Source organism: Eumetopias jubatus, unplaced genomic scaffold (genome assembly GCF_037043125.1).
Source record: "Eumetopias jubatus isolate StellerSeaLion01/CBP00866 unplaced genomic scaffold, mEumJub1_p1.0 scaffold_4, whole genome shotgun sequence".
In the NCBI taxonomy this organism is placed as follows: domain Eukaryota; kingdom Metazoa; phylum Chordata; class Mammalia; order Carnivora; family Otariidae; genus Eumetopias; species Eumetopias jubatus.
The window spans coordinates 110,309,061-110,332,626 of record NW_028274810.1 but is presented as its reverse complement, the minus strand read 5'-3'; the positions used below and the strand labels follow the sequence as shown (position 1 = coordinate 110,332,626).

The window sequence follows — 23,566 nt, the reverse complement described above, 5'->3', positions numbered from 1 at the left end:
ATTCCCTGAGAGACAACAGGCTGGGGGTGAGCCACCCGGCTCTCCAGAGCGCCCGGGACCCGCACGTTGCCGGCCCCTCTCTTGCCCAGCCCAGATAAAGCGCACTATGTGGTGGGCTCAGGTGCGTCCCCTTCCTACAGCGCCAATCCCCCAAACAAGCTTCTCCCCGCCCCTACCTTGCATTCACCCCTCCACCGACGGCGGTCTGGCCTACCCCACAGCCCTCCAGGTCTGCCCTCTCGCGGGCCACCACTGTTGCCAACAGAGCTGGTCCTCGTGTGCTCCACTCAGCCCAAGCCCCATAAGGGCAGAGTGCTGGCATCATGCCTGGCATACCGCGGGCACCAAAACCACGGGCTGGATGGAGGGGCCGCTGGGCAGCAGTGCCTGCAGCCCCACCCCGGATCCCCAGCACCCGGCCGTGCCTGGCTCCTCACTCCAGCAGGGCTCTCTTCCCAATGGGGTGGCCCTCATGCTCTGCATGTGAACCCCCCACCCCAGCCTCCCTGTCCACCTGGAGCTCCCCACACTCCCCCCCCAGCACAGCTCTGCCCCGCTTCCTGTGCTGCCCACCCGTCAGGCCTCCCACCTTCTCTGTGACTGCCACTAACTCATCTCCCTCCCTGCCCAATATCCAGGGTCATCTCCTCAAGACACGCCACAGCTGCAACCCTCTGTGCTCAGAAGCCTCTGCCTGAACACTTGGGGTGGGAAGGGCGGGCTGGATCCTGCCCCGCCACACATCCTCAGAGGAGACTCACCAGGCCTGGCAGCTCCCAGGCTTCCTGTCCCCATGTGTCCCCTCCAGCTGGACACCCCAAAGTGTCCACCCATTGAGAAAAGTGCCCACAGAGGGGCCCACAGAGCAGAGGCCAAGGAAAGCAGGAGAGCATGGGAGGAGCAAACAGGACCCACAGCGGCGCCAGCTCAGTGGTGTTCTCCCCAGTGCTCCCAAAAGTGAACCCCAGGTCATGGCACCTGGGGCCCAGCAGGGAGCCCCCGGGAGGGGGATGGCGGGGGCGGGGGGCGAGCTGGGCACAGCGGAAGTGGCAAGGGACAACGGCTTTCTTTGTCCAGCAGGTTGACAAGAAGCATCAGCACTTCCCATCACGTCCCCCAGGCAGCCCCAGGGGCGAGCGAGCCCGGTCTCCCCACTGCCGCGAGGCTGCGGCTGGGACACCTCCGACAGCGCATTTCCCAGCACAGCTCTCAACAAACAGCACGCTGCCCGTAGTAAATGATTTTTGTTTTCTCCCAGGCAGAAGCTGAACAACAATGGTGGGACCAGGAAGGCTCCCCGTTCACAGGAAATGCTCAGTGTGTCAGCATCGTCGGAGGGCCGTGCGAGGTCACGGGCGTCGGTGACCATGCTGCTCACGCGCGGCAGCTCCCATTCAATGTGACGGCTTTTTTGATAAACTGGTCCTTGTTGGGGGAGGGGAGCCAGGGGACTGGGAAAGTGGCCTACAAATGTTTAACAAAAGATCTGAACCGGGAATAGGAACGTACATTCTTTTTTTCAATAGACAAAGCCTTCCACATCAAGATAGGTTTGTATTCTCAGACAAGAATTCCATGATAACGCTTAACTCATGAGAACTAGCTCTCTGGCGGACAGGCCCACCAGCCCTGCGTGACCTCTGATGAACATACATCAACGAGCCCTGGGGGCAACCCTGGCAAGGGCCACGGGCACCCCCAGACACGACCACCGGGCCTGCAGCACTGAGCCGAAGCCACCGGCTCAAGAGCAACGGCCCCAGGGAGGAAAGGGACCCCTGTTCAGGGAGGGCCTACAACTGGGCAGAGGGGGGCAGGCACTCCTCCACCTGCACGGAATGTTCTAGAACCCCAGAGCCACGGGAAGGTAGGGAGTGCAATGAAGGGCAGGGAGCAGCAACTGGCGTTTTCAGGTGAGGACGAACAAGCCCCACGTGTGTGCACACAAGCCCTTCCCAGAGGTCCAGAGGCCCACCGCCAACCAGGCTGCTCTCAGGGGCGTCCCCAGCACCCAGGCTGTGCTCCCCACGTGTGCTCCTTCACCACAGCGCTAAAGAGTGGGCTCGGGTATCCAGAGGGTGCAGCCCCCACCTGGGCAGGCTTTGGGGGGTGCGGGTCCCCTCGAGGTCAGGAGCGGAGGGGAAAGTGGTCAGTTCATGCTCCCTGTGGGTGGATGATAAAGAAGTTTGCCCGAGGGGTTCTCTGGGGCTCACTGTGCCACGTCACAACGCGCTATTCTGAACAGAGGCAGCAGTTTGGAAATGGTGTCCTTCAAACTTACTGGGGGGCACTGAATTCCTGCCCCGTCACACATCCTCAGAGGAGACTCACCTCGGGATTCTGCATTGTCTTTCTTCTGGTAAAACAAGCACTCCCCAGCCCCTGCACTGGCTCTGAAGCTGGGCTGTTTCCAGGGAATAAAGGTGCACAGCGCCCACCAGCCCCGCACTGGGGGCTCCCAACGCCTCCGTGCTGGGGGTACTGGTCCTATTTTAAAGGAGGAGGAGACTCAACAGCCCACCTGGATGCACTTGGCGGGTCACTGAGCCCCTGGAAAGCCAGGGGCGCGAACCTCCCACTGCCCTGGTGCCCAGCTGCTGTGGGCCCTTTCCTTCCCGGAAGCGCCTCAGGAGCACAGCCCCCTGCCAGCTGGAGCACCAGCTGCTCTCGCCCCAACCACCAGCACAACCACCCACCTCACAGCTCTAAAGTACACACTGCAACAAGCAAGCATCTTCGTGATGGCACAGCCATGTTACCTTATCGGTCCAAGAAATCACAAGGTGCTTGGCCTAAGATTCTAGAAGCTTCCCGAAGTGCATGAAATGCAGCTAATCCCGCAGCCAGGCCTAAGCTCCTGGGTCAGGACAGTTGCAATCTGTGGCCACCTCTCAGAGCTACACGGCTTCCAGAAGCCAACAGCTGCCCGCCCACCAAGAGGACCCTGGCCTCGGAGGTGGATAAAGATTCTTCAAATTCAACATGTGCAGAATCTACACCCTGATTCGTGGCTCCAAATCTAGTCCCCCTCGGGGGTCCCCCAACTCAGGAAAAAGGCCACCATCCACCCAATCATGCTGGTGGAAGGCCAAGAGTCCCCTCCCACCCCACGGGCCCCAGAGCTCAGCTCTGTGCCCCCCCACCACTGCGCCCCCCAGGGCCTCCTGCCCAGACCCCTCACCCCACCCCGCCCTCTGTCTCCCAGTGCCTCCAGCTCCTTCGAGCCCTCAAAGGGCTGCACTTCCACAGGAGTGCAACAGAACAGCCCTCTCCAACTGTCCCCTGCTTCCCCATGTCTTCCCACCACCCACCGGTTAGCAGCCAGCAGCCTTCCAAAACCCTAAATGAGTGGATGTCCTGGACTCACCAGCTGCCACAGCTCCCAACCCCCGGCCTACGAGGTCCACGAGCTGGCGGGGCCGGCCCCATAGCAGACCCCCTTTCTCGCCCCTTTCGAGGCTCCAGCGACCCCACCCCCGACCTTCTGTTCCTAGGCTCACGGACCCCGGTGTCTGCATGGAAGCCCCCCCGCCAATCTTTGCAGGGGTGGCTCCCTTCATCATTCAGACGTTCCCGCCATGGCGCCAATCGCCATCTCAACCCGTCTGTTGGGGCATTTCCACCGCCTGCCGCAGAAGGCCCTCAGCAAATCCTTGGGGAGAGAAGGAGAGCAGCATGCCTCCCACTAGGCGGCGGCCCCACGGCCCAGACCCCAGCAGCCTTTCCAGCACACAGTGGGTGCAAGCAGCCTCCAGCCCCAGGAGATGGGGCCAGGCCCCACTGAGCACCAGAGAGCCGCGTGGGCTCTGCAGCCGGAGGCCGAGGACACGCTGACAGAGGTGAGCCCTCTGAAGATTCAACAAGAAGACACGTGCACACAGCTCAGCCCCGGGTACGTGGGCTGCTCCACACACGAGCCTCCCTCCCTGCGTCACTGGGGCCATAGTGCTGTCAAGCTTTCAGTGGGCACGGAGTTTAAAACACTGGGAGGACAACCCAACAGCTCAATGACACGATCAAAACAAAGTTCTCTGGGCGTCCATGTGCTCTCAGGAAACAGGGGACCGTAAAAGCTGGCCGGCCGGATGTCCACACTGTGTAGGTCATAGCCCACTCCTTGAAGTCAGCCTCCCTGGGAGGCGAGAAGCACAACCCTTGATTTCTGGACCAGAAAGCTCCCACATACATGCCACACCTGCCCCGAGAGAACACGGGCCCCCAGCGAGCACCCAGCCCTTCACCCGGAAGGCGCACACGGAGACGCTCAGGTGCCTGGCACTGGCTGGCGGGGCCCATGCCCCCACAGGATGGACTTCAAGTCACAAACACGGCTGAGGGCAGCTCCCAGACAGTCCTGAGGACAGCGAGACATGCCGGGCGTGGGAGTCTAGAGGAGCAGGGCTGAAGCCAAGCCCCTGCCTCTGGAACCACTCCCCCCCACCGCCCCCCCTCCCCGCGAGCATGTTCTCAGATCCTCCATCACAGACCTCACGGGCCCCCCACCGGGGCTCCACAACCTCTTCTTCCTGGTGAAATCAGACACCTAAGAAGTTCCATGCCCGGGTAATGTGGACACTGACACCTTCCTTGTTTCCTGGCAGAAACCAGCAGAACGCTGAGGTGGGGATGCTGCAAGGGAGACAGGCGGACGATGGGGACCAGGCACTCTGGCGGGCACCTGCGCCAGGGAGGATGCCGAGGCGGGTCCACCACCTCCCGGAGCCTTGCTCCCCTCGACTGCAGAACAGGGAGGGCTGCCTGAAAGAAGCTGTGGGGTTCGAGGAGGAGGCTGACAGATGGCTGGGACAAGACGCTCACAGGAGGCTGAGAAGTACCCCGAAGGTCCCCGAGAGCAGCCTGCTGCTGGCACGCACCATCATCACAGGCCCATACGTTGAGCTCGCAGGCGGGGATGGCCACCGTGCCCTCTGCGGCCCTCCCAGCAGTCCAGGCCCGGACCCCGGCAGCGTCGCTGCAGCCTCAGGCCCAGTACAAGCAGGAGGCAGACTGCTTTGAAGAAAAGGACCATAGGAAACTGCATCCCACACAGGACAGCCTCGCCCGGGACCTTCGGGGGGGACTGAAAGGTAGCAGGTGAGGCCCAGGGCCAGTGTGGAAGGCACACTCTGGTGTGAGGTCCCTCCCCATTGTGACATTTGCCTTTTGCTAGCACCCTCAGCGTCCCACGGGACCTGGCCTCCCCACCAGCAGCTGCCGTTCACCATGAAAGGCTCCCAGAACCAGTCAGGAAACATGCCAGCTCTACCTGAGCCCTTGGTCCCGATCAGACCGATGGCTTGCCTCTAGAAAATTCCCCTCCATGCGGCCATGACTAGGGCCCGAAGTGACTGCTCTGACAGAGTGGTCTCACGCCCCAGGAGGGCTGGTACTCCTTGGCCCACTCAGCATACCAGGCTCAGCTCTGACCCGTCCTCCCAGCAGCTTAGGTTCCCAGCGGCTGTCCTTGTGGTGGCTGTAGGACTAGCTGCTGAAGAGCGTGTCCCCTCCTCTAAACGCTGGTGTGCCCTCCCTGAGGACAGGAGGGCTCGGGTCGCCTCCCCTCCCAGCAAAGGGGACCTGCACACTCAGGCTCTGCTCACCAGCCCCGTGGAGGTGAGAGCCGGGCGCGGCCCAGGGTCCCACCCCACACCAGTCAGGTGTCTTCTCCTCTGCTTGGACACCACTCCCCTCTTCGCGGAGGTGAGCAAGTAAGCTTCAGCAGGTGCCCAGGAGCCCATTTAAAAATCCTGTGTGTCAGGGGGCGCCTGGGCGGCTCAGTCGTTGGGCGTCTGCCTTCGGCTCAGGTCATGATCCCGGGGTCCTGGGATTGAGCCCTGCATCGGGCTCCCTGCTCCACGGGAAGCCTGCTTCTCCCTCTCCTTCTGCCTCCTCCCCCGCTCATGCTTGCTCTCTCTCTCTCAAATAAATAAAATCTCTAAAATAATAATAAAATAAAATTCCCAAGTGTCGAGTCGCAGCGACACAGAGAACAGCCCCTGCAACCTGCAACGCTGCTGCGTCTACCCACCCTGCAAGTCCGGCCGGGCTGTGGTTACATTCTGCTCTGCTGGCATAATCCAGCAAGGTGGGAGAATATGGGGAGCCAAAGGCCTTCTGCTACCCTGTGAACGCTGCCCTGCACCAGCGACAGGCAGCAGGCCGCGGGGCGGGGGGGCGGGGCTTGGTGTGAAAATGGGGAAGTGTTCAGAGCTCAGGCCTCCCCGGGGCTGGCCCAGCGGAAGAGGAAGAGTGTGGGGCACAGGGCAAAACTGCTGCTGGGTCCAAACAATTACCATCAAAACAGGCCGCAATTCTCCTTAGTCATGTTCTTAAATGACAGCAAAATGTAAGCAGGTGTATGTCTAAAAGGAACTTCAAGCAGAACACAATCCGATTTGAACTGATGCAAGGTCAGACCTCCCCGCCCCCTCCACCCAGCCCACCTCCTGCCGGCAGAACCCTCCAGGGCTCTGGCCACTTTCTGCCTAGGCCCAGGGTCTTGTCCAAGCCGGTTCACCCAACCTCAACCCGGACTCTCTCCCAATCCAGCCCCTCCCACCTCAAACTGAAACTCAGGTTTCCAGGTCCCCCGTTTTCCATTTTGCGACTCACCCCCGTCCAGATACAGTACTTCTAACATAGTTAATCCAGATTCTCAATGTTAAATTGAAGTGTCTTAAAGTCACTGTCTGTGATGTTCCCAAAATACTTCACAAGCATTTAGATACACCCATATCCATTCTTCACCTAAATGGAGGGCAGACAACGTATACTGCACCCAAGACAAATCCTACTGACCTTCTATTTACATAACTTATGTGTGTACATGTTTTGTACACATCAAAACATGTTAAGATTTAAATGGCTGATTTTTTTAATGACAAAATTACCATCATCTGGAAAATATCTTGCGGGTAGACACATTCTATACCGAGTGTTTTTAAGATAAAAGTTAAGAGCGTTTGCTCTAAAGTTTATCATTGAAAAAAACCTCTCTGGGATTCTAATTTTATTTCTGATACATGTTTACAGAAAATATTAAATAATCACAGTGATGCCTTTGGATCTATGCCTTGAAACACCACCCTTCTGGGGGGAGCCAGGAAGCCACCTGGCTGTGCTCACCTGAGGGCGGGAGCACACAGGTGCCACAGGTCACCCCAAATGCAGATACTCAAGAGTCTGGGCTGGCTGGTTATCTTATAATTTCAAAACATATTCGTAATGTTTTGTTACAATTTATTTAACTCATTTTTGGCTTTCATCGTCAGTTAAATGAGCTTTGTCTGCAGGAATAATTGACATAATTTTTTCTGTTTAATCAAGTGTGCATGTGCCTCATGTTTGGTCACCACAATTTTGCAAACTAATCTGGCAAGTCTGGAAACTGCTACAGTACATTGCTTACTATTAAGACTTCTAAAAACATGTTGCTTTACCAATGCTCAATATTGAAAAAAGGCACAACTGCCCAGGTTTCTCTGTAAATCACCTCCTTAGAGTGGCACGTAACACCTCCTATGATCGATCCCTGCCTACCGGAGGCCAGATCTCTGCTCACACCACTCTGCAGCAAGCTCCTGCCCTTCTGCCACTGGCCAGGCCGCACTTTCCCCTACACCTCTGCCTGGGACATCGCAGTCTAGAATGTGCTGACTCACCCTTGCTTCACTCACTGACATCAACTTACTCTTTGCAAGAGGGAGGCCCAGCGTCCCCTCCTCCACAAACACAGCCTCCTGACTTCCGGTCCCCTTCCTGCGCCCAGGTGGATAGCCTTCTGCCTTGTTCGCTGTTCCCAGGCTCGAGTTCAACAGCAGCCAACAGCCAGTACTGTAACTGTCCTTCCTAATCTTTGCTTCTCGCAACCACCCGTCACAACCTTCCCCCAGGTCCTGGCAGAGCCCCCAGCACAGGGCACACCCTCGAGGCCAGCTTATTGGATAGATAACCTCCCTGCAGGCCTTCCCTGGTCTGGAATCATTTGATCCCTGGACCCAGGGCTCTGCAGTCCGCACCGACCCCCACACCCCAGCACCCCAGCCACTTGTTCTAGTCACATGCCCCGTTCTCCGTCTCCACTCTAAACCCAGCGGCTGCACCTGGCGCCGTGCCCAGCACCTAGCAGGTAGGTGCTCAGTCAGTGCTTGATGGAAGAATAACAGGCTTCGTAAGTCCTTGGGAAAAAGGAGTACAGCTGACATTTCATTGTTTCTAAAATACAATGATCTGAAACACAAGGAAATCCAGACTTCCCAATCCAAACAAAACAGTCTAACACGGATTTTTTCAATTATTTTGGTCAAAATTCAGGAGGTTTTGACAAACTCCTAAGTGTGTGCCTCTCCTCCTGGCATGCTGCCTGTCATCCGGTCAATGCCAACAGTGCTCTGGCGGCGCAGTGAGGGTCCCCTGACCTCGGTGGGCTTTCCGGGCAGGATTCCCGGGCTCGCACACCATGCCTGCGGGCTGCAGAGTTCTCTCCCACTGGACGCGGGCGGGCAGTCTGCTGACTCCAAGCCCGGGCCATGTGGCACCCTTCGGGCTTCCTTAGTCTCGCGTCAGCAGGAAATCCAGTGTTTAGCTGGATATTTTGTGGGACCCATCCTATTTTTTTTCACATTTTGAAAACTGGTAAAATATACGTAACGTAAAATTGGCCACTTCAACCATTTTTAAGTGTACAGTTTGGGGATATCAGATACATTCACGTGGCTGCACAGCCATCACCAAAGTCCACCCAGGACACTTTCATCTTGCAAAACCGAGACTGTCCCCATGAAACACTGACTCCCCATTCCCCCCTCCCCAGGTCCCACCACTCTACTTCGGGTCTCTATGAACCTGATCTGATGCCTCTGGGTCCCTCAAAGAAGTGGAATCAAACAGGATCTGTCCTTTTGCATCTGGACTGTTTCACTGAGACGCATGTCTTCGAGGGCCCATCCAATTTCGGACATTTACCATCCCCTCCCCCACTCAGTACCTCCAGTCTGGAGGCCCAGCCCTGTGGCCCATGCTGCTGGGTACACCTGCCTCCTCGCTCTATGGAGCTCCCACCGCCCAGCTGGAAGCAGTCTGAGCATGCCCCCCGCCCCCCAAAACCAGGCCTGATGCTAGATGCACACACTGGGCACAATACCCAGACCGTGGGGACAGGGCAGTCATGCCCCTGCCCTTGGGGCCTTGCAGACAAGCAACCAAAGATAAGTTAAGGGCTGAGCCAAGTGCCAGGAAGGACGGGTGGGTCCTGGGGGAAACCCACCCAAGAGAGCCTGCTGATAAAATTTCCCCAGGCTTGTAGGGCCTCAGTTTCCACTGATCTGGGAAGAACTGTTAGATAAAGGAGCCTCAGCCACCTGCAGGGGAGGCAGCCATGCCAGGCCTGATGTTCGGCTGCTAGAGAAAAACTGGGAGAGGGAAAATACAGAATTAAAATCCAAAAACTCCAACCTGCTCTCGGCCAAGACAATGACACCCTCCGTGCAGGGGAGGTTCCCACACACTGCCCAGGGCTTCCCCGGCCACCGTGACACTGAGGGTCCTCATGCTGCCTGAGGGGTGGGCCTCCCGTGCCCAGGGGCCGGAGGGCATCACCTCAGTGTGGGTAACGGGTACGCAGTCACTTGTAAGCGGGGCGATCTGTCCCTTGCTCCTGGGCTCTGGGGCCCCAGAGACACAAGCTCATGCCTCTGCCACCTGCCCATTTTCCTGGCATTCAGGGACAAGGCCTCCAGCCTTCCTGAGCTATGGCTTCTTCAGGCTAACACGGCCACGTGATTCTTTGAAATCTCCCTTCAATGACGCCACTCCCTTCCTGCCCCAGCCTGTGTGCCTTCTGCAAACCAGGGGAGCCACACCTCAGCAGAAGCAAGAGGCCAGGCATCAGAGGCAACTCATCTAATGTCTCTGGGCTCAACTGTCTGGATCCCGAGGCGAGTAGGGCCCTAGTGGATTTCTGTAGGGCCCACTTCAGCGTGGCAGATACTGAGACAGCGGGGCAGGTGTGCCTCGGGGATGCTTCCTGCCCAGAGGAAACGGGGTAGCTAGCTGCTGGCTCTGCTTTTTCAAAACAGGAAAACCAACGAAGGGTGCTATCTGCAGAAGGCCCCGGAGGATCAGTACCGTCAGACAAAATACGAAGGTTTCACTGGACCGTTTTGACGGCGTCACCGTACACAAAGGGGACTCCCAGAAAGACGTCAAAAGCATTTGAGTTGCAGAAAGTACACCTGCCACGTCCCAGGCAAGGTGAGTTACAGTAACACCGTACAGCCCTTGCTGCCCAGATCTCAACACACGTGTTGGAAGCTCCAAGTTAGAGGCATCCTGCAGGAAAAACAATACCTTGACCTCACAACAGGTCACCTGGTCAACACCACCCATGCTCCCTCCAGGAGTGTGGAGGAGATGTACCTGTGCTCAGAGACGGAGCACCTCTGGAGTTCGTGCACACACACACGCACGCACACGCTGAGTCACCAGATGCATTTCCAGTTCGGATGCAGCGTGACCCTGTTTCTCAATACTCACAGAGACTGTGTTCACAGGTGCTGCGCCCTGCGGACTTCCCCTGCGGACTTCCCACCATCCAGAGTCAGCTGCACCAGCAGGCAGTGGCTGCAGGGCAAGGGCGAGGCCCGCAACCCACCCCCCACCCCCACCCCTCGCAGAGGGCACAGATCCTATGCAGGATTCACCTCGAGGCCCCTGCCAGCCCGGCCTGCAACATCCCCCTCCCTGAACAATCCAGAGAGTGGAGCAAAGTGACGAGCGCTTAAGATACTTCGAATGTTTTCTTTATGGCAGGCTGTTCAAGGGTAGGCTTCTCCCACAGAAAGAAAAGGTGAGCTTCAAGTAACAACACATCATAGCCTTGGAATCCCGGTTCACACTAAGCTGAAATGGAAAAGGGGCAAAAATCTGGATTTTTTTTTAATAGACAAGCCCCAAACGCACACAAACTTTACCCTGCATCCTGGATGAAGCAGACAAGTTGAAATCGAACTCTTTCCATGAATTAGGATCTTACAAAGATAAACCCAGTTCTCATTCATTAGTCAAACTGAGAGACCGCAACAAGGCAGCCTCTTTTCTATGGCTTTCCTTTCCTTTCCCTGGAGGATATACCCTGAACCAAGAGGAAACCAGGGGCAGGGTGGGGAGCGGACGGACTTCTCCTTCCCAAAGAAGGGGTGCTCCCCTGGACCAGGCCCAGGAGAGGTGTCTGCTCGTTAGGAAGGGCTGCTCCAGGGCTCGGGGGCAGGTGCTTCCACCACAGGCTTTCTTTGAAGAGTGACCCCACGTGTCCACTTGATGCTCACCACCACCAGATCCCCCGCGCACACAGGCCCACACTCGGCACTGACGGAAAGCTCACCTCCGGGGAAAGGGGGCCCCCCTCTGCCCTCAGACCACCCAGGCGGGCGGCCCCAGGAGGCGTCTTCTCTGGAGAAGGGCTGAAGCCGCCTTGGCACTAACAAAACCAAACCTGGAACCCGGACTTGGAGGTGTCCCCTCTGATCTCCTTTATTCCAATCTTTGAGCACAGTTTTAGAAGTCCCCTCCAAAAGCTAATCTGTTCAATACATGGGATGGGGGTCCAATGCGTAAGAAACTGTCAGACAAAATACAAAGGTTTCACTGGACCCTTTTGGGGGAGGAGACAGGCGAGGAAGGGATGGGCAGGGACTCTGAAGGCACAGGGGACCAGCCACAGAGCAGAGCTGGGGCCACCAGGCAGGCACCAGAGATGCCAGCACAGACGGGCTTTCTGCTCTGACCTGGAATCGGGATCCTCATCTGCTCTGGATGCTCTGCAGGAGCTGCTACTGGGGACACCGACAAGTCACAAAGCCACTTGTCTTGTATCTTGTCGGTAGGAAGTCTCTGGAAGGAGGTACAAGAAACTGGCTGCCTCTGGGGATGAACCTGGCAGTGGGCAGCAAGAGAGGGATGGAAAGCTCACCATCTGGACAGTCGGGACTTTTGAATTGGTGGAAATGCTACCGATTAAGGAAAAATCAATTTCAAATTCAAAGACAGCCTCCCGGGGCGCCTGGGTGGCTCAGATGGTTAAGCGTCTGCCTTAGGCTCAGGTCATGATCCCAGGGTCGTGGGACTGAGCCCCACATCGGGCTCCCGGCTCAGCGAGGAGCCTGCTTCTCCCTCCGCCTCTCTCCCTGCTCGTGCTCTCTCTCTCTGTATCTCTGTGTGTCAAATGAATAAATAAAATCTTTAAAAAAAATAAAATAAAATAAATAAAGACAGCCTCCCCTGTGAACAAGGGTTCAGAATGGTGGGCGCAGGCTACGGGCTAAGCTAGGCCTGCTCCAAGGACAGTGCTCAGGGACTGCTAGCGGCATCTTCCACGGAGCACGGTGTCCCTTCCATGCCTCTACAGCCAGCTAGAGGCCTGGGGCCCAGAGCCAGGAAGAAAGGACACGGCCCCAGCACCACCCCTCCACCTCGTCTGCCGCCTCCTGGGCCCAGCAAATTTGGCAGCATCCTCTCCAGCCCCAAGAAATGACACTCGCTTCTAGTCTAAAGGCTCCTTTCAGAAAAAGAGGCGGTCACTCAGGATCGAGACACCTGACTTCAGGTCCCCACCTGGCCAGGTAAAGCAGGGACGACAGCGTTCCTGTGACCGAGCTTCCCATGGGGAGCGTGGCCATGGGTGCTGGGGTGCTCTTTACACTTACCCGTCAGGGAGTGCACACTTCACTCGAGTGCAAGACACATGCACACAACACACACGCACACTTTAGACTGTCTGGATTTAAACTGGCACTCACCAAAACTTTTCCTCTTGAGGATCCCGTCTGGCAGTGGAACACCCTAACAGATGCTGCAGAGCAACAGCCCAAGCCGACAGCAAAGGTCAGCTCCAGGGTCAGAGGAGAAAGGAGGCAGCAAGGCCCTGTCCTTCCCAGAGTGACACGAAGACAGATGGGCTCCGTCACCCCCACAGCACAGAAACAGACCAGTCCTGCCAAGTCTGCTCATCATCACACGCAACACTTAGCTGAGGATCACCGAAGACCAGTGCGCAACCAAAAATAAACCCCCAGGACCCGAGTTTACTGGGAAAGGAAACCCAACCTGCATGGCTACGAATGACAAGTAGGGAGGAAACTGAAAGACCCGGGTTCTTCCTTACGATCCCACTTGTGCAATGAACAGAATCTACAGAATAAAACAAGTATATTCTGGAATTATTATTGTTTTTTGAGTTTCTCCAGCCAAGGACTGCAAACAGGCCAGCCCAGCTGACTTCGACAGTGCGCCATGCATGGGCTGGGTCCCGGTCAGGGCATTTCGACACTGCTGCCTACAAAGCACGTTCAGCACAAGAAGAAAACGCTGCACAGGGCACCTGGAGGCACAATCAGTGAAGCATCTGACTCTTGGTTTCAGCTCAGGTCATGATCTTGGGGTCATGAGACTGAGCCCCAGGTTGGGCTCTCTGCTCAGTGCTTGGATACTCTCTCTCCCTCTGCCCTTCCCCACTCATGCTCCCTCGCTCCCTTTCTCTGATAAATAAATTAAAAATCTTGGGGCGGGGGGAGGAAAAGCTGCAACTATAGTTGTAGAATCCAGCACCAAGAACAGACCACCATACTCCACCGTACCAGGAGCCAGGAAGACAACTTTCGTAAGAACAAAAGTTAACTGGTTTGTCACCTGCTGGAGATCCACAGTGTGTGGCAGGTGCCCCAGCTGACAGGGTGCCTGTCACAGTGTGGGGCAGGTGCCCCAGCTGACAGGGTGCCTGTCACAGTGTGGGGCAGGTGCCCTGTCACCTGGGGCACCTGCCCCAATTTGGGGCCACCCACCTGCTGGTTCACACAGTCACTCCCACTCAGCTCACGGGTTGGCCAGGAAGACTGGTGACACTGCCTTCCACTGGAACCTGCGAGGCCCGGGCACCACCATCCCCATGCTGAGTTGACACACGTACACACCCTGGGAAGGGGACTTGCAACCGAAATACGGGTCCCCATTGTCATTGCTTAATGTACCCTAAAATGTGGCCGAAGAGTTAGAGCGTATACAGCAGGCTGCTGGGTCCCGGACCAGGCAATAGGAAGCTCTCCCAAGAGAGGAGCCAAGTCCTTGTGGGACAGTCTCCTGAAGCACCCAACATCTGCCAAGCATATCTGGCTGGCCAGCTTTCAGAAACTGTGCAGTCTACTGACGCATTACAAAATAATTGTTTCAACTAAACAGAACGTCCATTTTTAGAAAGCCACTACTCGTCAGTATGCCACAAAATCACGTCAATCCTAAAAGACCTAGGAAGGTCAGGGTGCTCAAGATGGGGAGATTCAGCAAATCAGGGCAGCCGCTGGGTGCTGAGGCATGCTCTGGGGTCCCCTTGATGGGGCCCGGCTCCCCAGAGATGGCAAGAGCTCAACAGCTCACCCCCTCTCATATCTGCCAAGATCACATGGCAGGTCATTCCTCATCACGGTGTATACTTCATCTCCCTAAGAGAGGACTCCAGAACTCTCCGAATCTGCCAACCGGGCCTTCTGCACAGTGGCCAGCCAGCAGGGAAGGGACGAGCTCTCCCATCTCCATGCTGTGTTAGGGACCCCAGCAAAAATTCCCACAAGCATCGAGATCAGTATTCCCCTGGAGGCCCCTGCACACTCAGTCCATCCTCTGAGCCCAGCCACCTCTGCCCGATTTGTCCTCCTGCCAGGAGGCTGTGGAACAAAGGGTACCATGTCTTCCTTCTGTGTCCAGAGGCCCTGTGACTGACTTAGGGTCCTCCAACACCACTGACCTGCAAGGCCAGATGGAGGGAGGGCCAGGCTCAGTTTAGAGACCGGTGCAGAGGGCTGGGGGGACAGAAGCTGCAATGGCCCGACACCTACCAGCTCTGCGTGGTACACAGCCCAGCAGCCACAGCAAAGACAAACAGCCCCTGTGTCAATGGGTGGCTTTAGGACCACAGACCGGGCAAAGCTGTGGCAAAACCCATTGCTTCCACCTGTCAGGACAACAAAACAGCTCACGGCCAAGTATGCTAAAGCTGAAAGTGTCGCCAGACACTTCCCAAGTTTTCACAATGCCCATTTCTCTCCCCGGCAGGTCAACTGGGCCACTAGAGACGTTTGGTCCCTACTCGATTTCAGGGGGCTCCCAACTGAAGCAGGTGTACCCAGGGCGTCCCAGGGCCACGAGGAAGCTCCGTTTTGGGTCAAGAAAGGTGCTGACGGTAACACCTAGTTCTTAAAGGCCTCTTCCCTGGGGAGCCCTGCGGTGTCACCCGAGGGCCGCACACACAAGGTGAGCCTCTCCTTGGATCCCAGCTCCGGGAGGGGGAAGGATCGGCACCCTCCTCTCCTCCCGACAGTCAGTGTCTGTGGAGGTGTGCATGCAGCCGACACACCCGTGGCTTTCCAAAGCTACCGTCAGTACACAGCGTATGCATTTATGCTCTGTGGTAAAATACTCGTGTTTATTATCCCAGATTATCCAAAACTGGTATTAGTCTCATGTAGCACATTAAATACTCAAACCCCAACCAGGAAACGTGCTAAGTTGTATAGAAGTTGAGACTCTTAACCTATAAAGTAAAACATTCCAAAGAGATGTCAGTACCAGGGTTTTAAGCCTTAATACATATAACCTACCACAAAGAAAATCTGGGAGGTGACACCCTCAGATCTGCACTTCTAGAACAACCTATTTCTCGATCACCAGAGCTTCTGAATCCCATATTTGTCACCATAACCACGAGGTGGTCTAGAAACTGGACAACGGCACTCCATTTCTAACTGTAACCACCCCACTTACAGTTACGACTGCATTTGTAATGACCTCAACTGTGGTGCCAAACCCAAGTCCTTCCATGCTGAAGGGACAAAAAAAATAAATGTCTGGTAAAGTGAATTGCCACTGGACTCCCTGAGGTCTGGCCACAAAGCCAGTCTTCATTTCTTAAACTTGCCAAGCCCCTGTCTCCCCGAGTGCCCTCTGCTCACTCTCCACACTGTCACCCAGAGCGCCCCCCCCACACACACAAGGAGGGTGTCCCCCTCGGAGGGTCTGCGGCCACACTGCTCCCTCCTGTCACAGGAAGTGGCTCTAGCTGGTCGGGTCACTCCCCTGCCTCCACCGCCAGAGAGAGGCCACACGGGCAGAGACGTGGCATCCTGTCCACCCTCGGGCCCCTGGCATACCTTCCTGGGTACGGAACGTGAGAGCAGAAACGCAGGGATGACGAGTACGGACAGGAGTGACCCACATCGCTCATGCTCCACCATCCCCAACTCTCCGGAAGAGCTCCCAGCCGTGCCCCAGTCTCGTGGAACCGTCTCAGGGCATCTTTAAAGATGCACGATAAAGCACAGGATTACAAACAGAAAAACGTGTGGCAGGATGGTAACCTCAGGACAGAGAGAAGAAATGAATGTGCTGAGAAGATGCAGGGGTGCGTCCCGTGACCACGGCGATCTGAAATAATCACAAGCACACCCGCCACGGCCAAGGTCGCTCCCCGATGATGGTGCCATTCATAATCGAAGGAAACGCGGCGAGTTTCAGATCCCTGCGCTTCACTAACGGATCCACAGAGCGCTGAGCGCTCACCGAACAGGAAGCATTACGTTTGGAGAAAGAAACATTTCTAAAATAACCAAAATAAGCAGATACTACGCACATGTGGCGTTCTGGAATGAAACAGAAGATTTTAAACAGCTCGGCCCCTTATCCAGAACTCTTAGGGGCTGGGAACTTGCAGATTTTCAAACTTCCTTAGACAACAGGGAAAACTAAACACCGACATGTAATCCGGAGGGGATGCCAGTGTCTTCCATATGGGGCTCCGTAATGCTGAGTAACTCCGTAAACTCCAGTATTTCTGGAAATGCCCGTCATTCGGCCACCTCAAGTCCACCCGAGACTCAGATTTAAGTCGTCAACAACAAGAGGCTGGTAATAAAAAACCATGTTATTCAGGGTTTTCTAGGCCAGGCTTTGTTCCAAGCACTTGCCTTGTGCCCGACCAGGGGACGGTCTGCAGTCACCCTCCCCTTCTCGGGAAGGAAGCTAAGGGAGAGTCAGGGAGGTTCCCTGGCCTGACCCAGGAGGACAAGGCTGGTGACCGTGTCTGGGAGGCAGGAGCAGGGCAGGAGGTACCACAGGGGAGACAGGCACACTGGGAGCAGAACGTATCGAAGCTGACTGCACACATTCAGGTGCTCCACCAGCACCTTGCGGAAACAGGTACTTCCTTGTCGCCATCCAAGGCCCACCCGCCACCCCAGCCCCAGCCCAGAACGGGAGGAAAAAAATGGCCAGGAGGTGGAGGGGAGCAAAGACAGGATGCTGGCCCCCAGGGTTCTTGAACACTTCCCAGAGCACGCGACGAGGTCCGCGTGCTGACGTCCGCTTGTGTGTTCAAACGGCGAACGCCAACGCTCGGTGCTAAGGACCAGGCAGAGGCGCGGACGGCACTTACCAATCTGCAAGAGGATCGGCGTGACCAACGCCGTCTCCATGGCGTAACAGAACTCCCTGCCAAACATCACGGCCCCGTGCATCACCCACAGGCGCACGGGGATCCGGTCTATGGACCCCTCGCTGATGGTCTCATCGTGGGTATCGGCGCTTCCCGGCTTCTGCAGATCCGGCAGGGGCACAGGCAACTCCTGAACTTGCATAGATTCCGAGTCGGCGTTCTGTGGGGCCATTCTCATTACCAACAAAAACATATATATGTGTGTGTATATATATATTTCTTTTCTCTACCTATATAAATAATACTATCAGGTATCTTTAAGGATAAATTAGGACGCCTTCTCTCTCTGCTTCAGTTGTGTTCCTCTGGCAAGTAATGCTTATATCCCTCTTTGTACAAATAGAGATCTCGCAACTTCTCACGAGCGGGTGAGACACGCAGCAAAACAAAATGATTTTTGGTTGGATTTTAAACATATGGCTTGCTCGTTTACTGTGAATTAGAGTTAAAAATCCATAATTGCCATTCAGTTAATACCAGTTTCATCATTATTATTGAAGAGGTGCTGAAGTTATTTTTCTTGCTACAGAGAGGTGGGAAGGTGACACAAAAAGGAGGTCCGCCGTTGCTCCCCATCGAGTGACTGGCTGATCTGCAAAAGAGGAAAACAACCCCGGCAGAGAGTCAGTCGGGGGCGGCCGCCGCATGGCCTCCCACCCCTGGCTGTCCAGGCCCTCCACGGACTGGTCCTCAGCCACCTGGGAGAACCCAACCTCAGACCACCACAGCTTCTCTGGTGCTGACTCTGGGTCAGCTGCTGAAAAAAACAAATCCTAATTCCAAGAGAAACATCTCGTATGGATCTAATCCTGGGGCAGGGTAAAGACAGGACAATGAAGGGCAGACAGCAGAAGAGAGCTCAGCTTCCGCTCTTGAGACAGCAAGAACCAGCAAGAATTGTCAGCCTCCGGGGAGTGGGGATGGAGAGGCTGGGGAGGCAGGGAGGCTGGATTAAGGAGCGAAGATGCCACCCAGGAGTGGAAAGCAGGGAGGTGGGTGGAGCAGGGATGGGGTGACTTGCCACCCGAAGGGAGGTAATGTTCCAAGTCCACTGAAAGGCAGCTGAGTGCATGCTGTGGGCTGTCTACAGCAGTGGTCTTTAACCTTGGCAGCTTACAGCCCCTCTCCAGGAGAAAAGTACCTGCATCGCAAACTCTGAATATCCTGTCTAGGGGCTCAAAGACTCCCGACCCACACGTGGCATTGCTAGTGGTGTGCAACTCCTGACCCCAGTCCTACATTCCCACTGTCCTGGTCCCTCGACTCGGCTTTGTGATGCACTCTCTACCCAGAGGAACACACCACAATAAGGCGTCCACTGCCTTGCATCTAACTAGAACTTTCCCCTTAGACAGGTTTTAGGAAAATGCAAGGTAAGACTAAGGATGCGGCCCCACCCATGCGCTCTGCAGGATCATAGGCCTCCAGGCCCTGGGGTTCTCCTCACTCTGATCTTCGTAAGAAGAGGGGGCCCTGAAATCACAATGGTGTTCCTGCCTTATTTTAAGGTAGGTCTGCGAGTTGAAATCTTACCAGAGATTTTCAACAACTGGTTTAATTAAAAATATCTCTAGTTCATATTCACTTAACCAAAGATGGTCTTAATTAGCTCCTTCTCCCTTCCCCCCCAGAACCAATGACCAACCAATGACCAACCAAGGGCGGCCTTCACACTGAGACCCCCTTGGGAAGCCCTGGGGGCAATGGTGGGGCTCCAGCCTCAGGCAAGGCCGGGCTGCTGTCCCCTGAGGTCAAGTCCTTCCCTCATCATGTCACCACTTCAGGGCTCCCTCCCAGCCCCTTCCTGCTGCAACGGGCGCATCCTTGGGGCCCGCAAGCCCGTGTCCTTGTCTGCATGTGTGTGTCTCACGCCCCCCAGTGCCACTACACTTCACAAGGATGATCCCCGTCAAGACTGCTCTCAAATTTTCCAAGCGTCCCCTACCATATAACAGCTCAATTAAAACCAGGGCTTTGCAGGCGCCTGGGTGGCTCAGTCGGTTGAGCATCTGACTCTTGGGGTCAGCTCAGGTCATGATCTCAGGGTCATGAGATCGAGCCTGCTTGAGATTCTCCCTCTCCTTCTGCACCACCCCCCCGCCCCACGCGCATGCTCTCTCTCTCAAAACAAACAAAACAAAAACAAAACAAAGAACAACCAGGGTTAGATAACCGCAATCGTTTCAGAAAATGTAGTTTATAAAACTATTTCTAAAATACAAAGTAAACAAAACAGTGTTAAAAAACCCCAAATCGCCCAGCATTAACAATGACCAACACCTGCTGTTCCCAATCCCTCCCTACCTTGGGAGTGATCCCTGACCTAAGAAAGTGGAAGAGAAGAAATCTGTTTGTCAACCTGTCAATCTTATACCAAAATAGCATCCGTGATTTTAAATGCCTTTTTCCACCAAATAAGATGGATCATTTTTATATTAAGGACATGTATCCAGACAGGTTTTCAAAGCCCACACTGATGACCTGGGTTCTGGGGGCAGGAATGACAGTCACTGTTTTCTAAGAATCCTAGTGACTTACTTAAGAACACAAAAGCATCCAGCTGGGTCCCGGTGCCCCTACCCACGGCTGCCGCCATCCTGACACCCACGCTGAATGAGGGCGGCCTCTCCCAAGGCCATGGCAGCACCAGCAAGAAATCCGACCGAGCTCCGCACTAGGTATCTGCGAGCTCTTCTAAGGCACTGGTTCTCCACCAGGAATGCTGCACCTCTGAGGACACCAGTCAATGTCTGGACACGTTTCTGGTTGTCACAAGGTGGGTCGGGGCCAGGATGCTGCTCAACACGGCCCCACGCTAGAGAATGATCTGGCCCCAAATGTCAACTAGGCCAAAATTGAAAAACTCTGTTCGAAGGTTATTATTAAATGGGAAAAAGACTTCTACTGAAATGCTGAAACATTACATTTTACACTACTACATTCTGAATCCATCAACTGGGCCAGATGTGGCAAACTCAACGTCACTGCCTCTCCATGGAACCAAATCAGTTGTTGCTCAAAGTGGACAGGAAAATACCAGTGGGCTCAAGGCACACTGTCCCACAGCAGGAGGAGGGAGCCTCCGGGATGCGGTCGGTGGCAGGGAAAAGGGTACCAGCTATTCCCTCTCGGGAGTGTAAGAATCCCTGGGGAATTCTCCAAAAGCCCCAGCTTGCCACCGCAGCCTCCCGCAACGTGTTCGGATGGCGTCTCTGAAGACCCCTCTCCAGCTCAGCTCCCCCCCGGAAGATGGGCCGCGGCCCCACCCCTCGTGCCGGGGGCTCTGGCCTGTATCTGGGTAACTCGACCCTGGCCAGGGCAGGGAGAAGCTCACATGGCAGAGGCCGCCACCCACGCTTCATCTGTCCCCTCACCTCCCATGATGCCTGGCCACACAGCAGGAGCCGGGGGAGGTCATAGAAAGAGCGGACGAACACATGAATGAATGAATGATAGCCAGCTAACCTGCTGAGCAGAATGCACTAGGGCCTGTGTGCAGTGGAAACCAATCCCGCCCGTACCAGCTCTCTCCAAGAGCACCACACCCATGTGACCTGGGCAGCCAGCGACCAGGGTCAGGCTGCAGGGAAGCCCGCGTGAAATGGCATGAGCGTGGCGTGGGGTTTACCTGTCATTCAAGGAGGCTAGGCATTAACACAGCTGGCTTCCCTTCCTCAAGCCGAGCAAACGCAGTGGCACAGTGAATAGATTTTACACAGGCAACTTCACTGTCATCTATATTGATGAAAATGACAAATATCGTTAGCATCTTCAGTGAGTTTGATTGTAAGCAGCAGTTAGTAAATACAAAAGTCCGTCCAGGTCTCACAGCTCTCCAGACTCCTGCACATTAGCTCTCAAGCCAAGGCAGTAACGCCCACACAAGTTAGCACAAATTCCCAGAGCGCAAGCCACTTTCCAACAGGTACCTTTAAATGAGGCTGAACCGACGAACAAAATCTACTCGTGTTAGTGGACACTGGGGTTCCTTAAAGATCTGACCAACCTGGTTTAGAGCCAGGCACCTTGAAGACAATACCCAAGTGCTCATCAGCAGGTATCACTTGGCGGAGCCAGTTTCCAAATGCTCTTTCTGCAAGCCCTGGGGATTTTATAAGCTTTTTAGGGGATGACAGAGGATACTTTAAAAATAAAATTTAGGCATCATGCGCTTAGAAACACGAACACTGGGTACCAGAGATCTAAACTGAACAGCGACCACGGCAACCAAGCCTGTGAGGGGAGAGCCAGTTAAAGGCAGAAGAGCCTGTGCAAGCATTTCTGTTCAAGAGCCACAATCGAGGGACGTCTGTGTGGCTCAGTCACTTAAGTCCGACTGTTGGCGTCAGCTCAGGTCATGATCTCAGGGTCGTTGACATAGAGCCCAGCATCAGGCTCCATGCCCCGCACGAAGGCACGAAGTCTGATTGGGATTCTCTCTTCCTCTCCGTCGGTCCCTCCCACTCATGCTCGCGCTCTCTCTCTCAAATCAATCAATCTTAAAAAAAAAAAAAAAAAAAGAGCCACAGTTGAAGGGTCCATAGTATGTGAGAGGTGTACCAGCCACTTCTGATACGTTCCATAGACTCTGGGTCAGGTTATGCACACAGGCTGCAGGATGTTCAACTCAGCCATTAGTTCCCAGGGAAAATCTTGTGCGGCACATTTTACATCTCGGATCCATATTCTTGTGTGTGGTGTGAGGTAAGGATGCACCGTTCTCCTTTCACTCTGGCCATCAGGTCACTAAGTCCGCTCCCAACACTTTGAGACTCCTCTTCGTCATCCACCAAATCTCCATCAGTACTGTTTCCCCGAGTCTGTTTCCCAGTTGCCTATTCCATCCAACCAGCATGCCTGCCTGCCCATGCCCAGTAACCCACTTCCGAAAGAACAGAGGGTTCCAGAGGTTCCAGACTCTGCTGAGACCGTACTCTGTCACTGCTTCTTTCCCCAGCGCTTCCCTATTTCTTCTTGCACGTTTACAAGTATATGAGCTTTAAGAGCTTGACCAGCTCAGGAAAGAAGGTATTTTTTGTTGGTAATTCTTACTGTGATTCCATTAATTTTATACATTAGCTGAGGGAAAACTGCTGTGTACCCCCGTCCGAGGAGGGCTTTCTCTATTTGTCCGAGACCACCTCAGTGCCTCTCGTGAGGATTTCAAAATACTCCTTCTACAGGACGCTCCTTTGCACATTTCTAGTTAAGTTCCTCCCTAACGATTTTACCTTTGGTGTGTGTGTGTGGCCACTGTAAAGGGGATTTTCTCTTCCCTTATATTCCCACTGTTTAGTTAGCCTACAGGAAGGCTAGTAGTAAATGTTGGTTCATTTGCTCAGGTAGGACTTACACACAGTGAAAACATACCATGTTCAATCAGTTCTGACAAACTTATATCGACACAGAACACTTCCAATACTCTGGCAAGTCCCCAAGTGTCCCTTCCCCTGTAATTAAGGTTAATGATTTTACATTTTAATTTGGTAATTTACTTCTTTAAGTGTCTGAGAATGGGCAAAAGGGCTACCACCAAGTTAACAACAAATCTACCAACCATTACCAAACTATGTATAGTCCCCAACTTGGCATAGCTGGGTTATGTTCCAAAGCTCACATATGCATTCCTTGGAACCTGATCATCGGCTCCTCAGAGACAGAACTCAGGGTCCCTCCTCGTCTGAACTGAACTAAATCACAGCACTGGTTCAGGAGGGAGGGACCAGGACCCACGTGGCATTTGGCTGCCCCTGTCCTGGGCACAGAGACTTCGTAATAGTCTCCCCTCACTTGTTCTATCTCTAGGGCCCTTTCCCTCGGGACTCCACAAGAAAAGGCAAGAAGCTTTGAGAGGAAAAGGCAAGAGCACACGGGGCGGGTCCCCACGGCTGGTTCCACCACTAACCCTGGGTGAAGGGTGTGTCATCGCACTGAGGGGAGCAACTGGACCCCATAAAACCAGGTTTACATCGCCCACAAATCTTATCGCATGCAAATTGTTTTAAGGAAGCTATTTTATATAAATGGTAGACC

General features: G+C 54.8%; 1 protein-coding gene across 4 annotated transcripts in view; it reads right to left on the bottom strand.

Moving 5' to 3' along the window:
- The window catches only part of SLC45A4 (solute carrier family 45 member 4), a 74,240-nt gene that overhangs the window by 15,323 nt on the left and 35,351 nt on the right, over positions 1-23,566 (bottom strand). For 2 of the 4 annotated variants that reach the window (XM_088022736.1, XM_028105706.2), the window contains exon 2: positions 17,474-18,125. In XM_088022736.1, coding sequence (XP_087878862.1) covers positions 17,474-17,726 — 253 coding nt within the window. In that variant the 5' untranslated portion in view covers positions 17,727-18,125. Of the gene's footprint in view, positions 1-6,028; positions 6,137-17,473; positions 18,126-21,161; positions 21,269-23,566 lie in introns of those variants that run through there. The other 2 variants (XM_028105707.2, XM_028105709.2) reach the window with 2 other exon arrangements.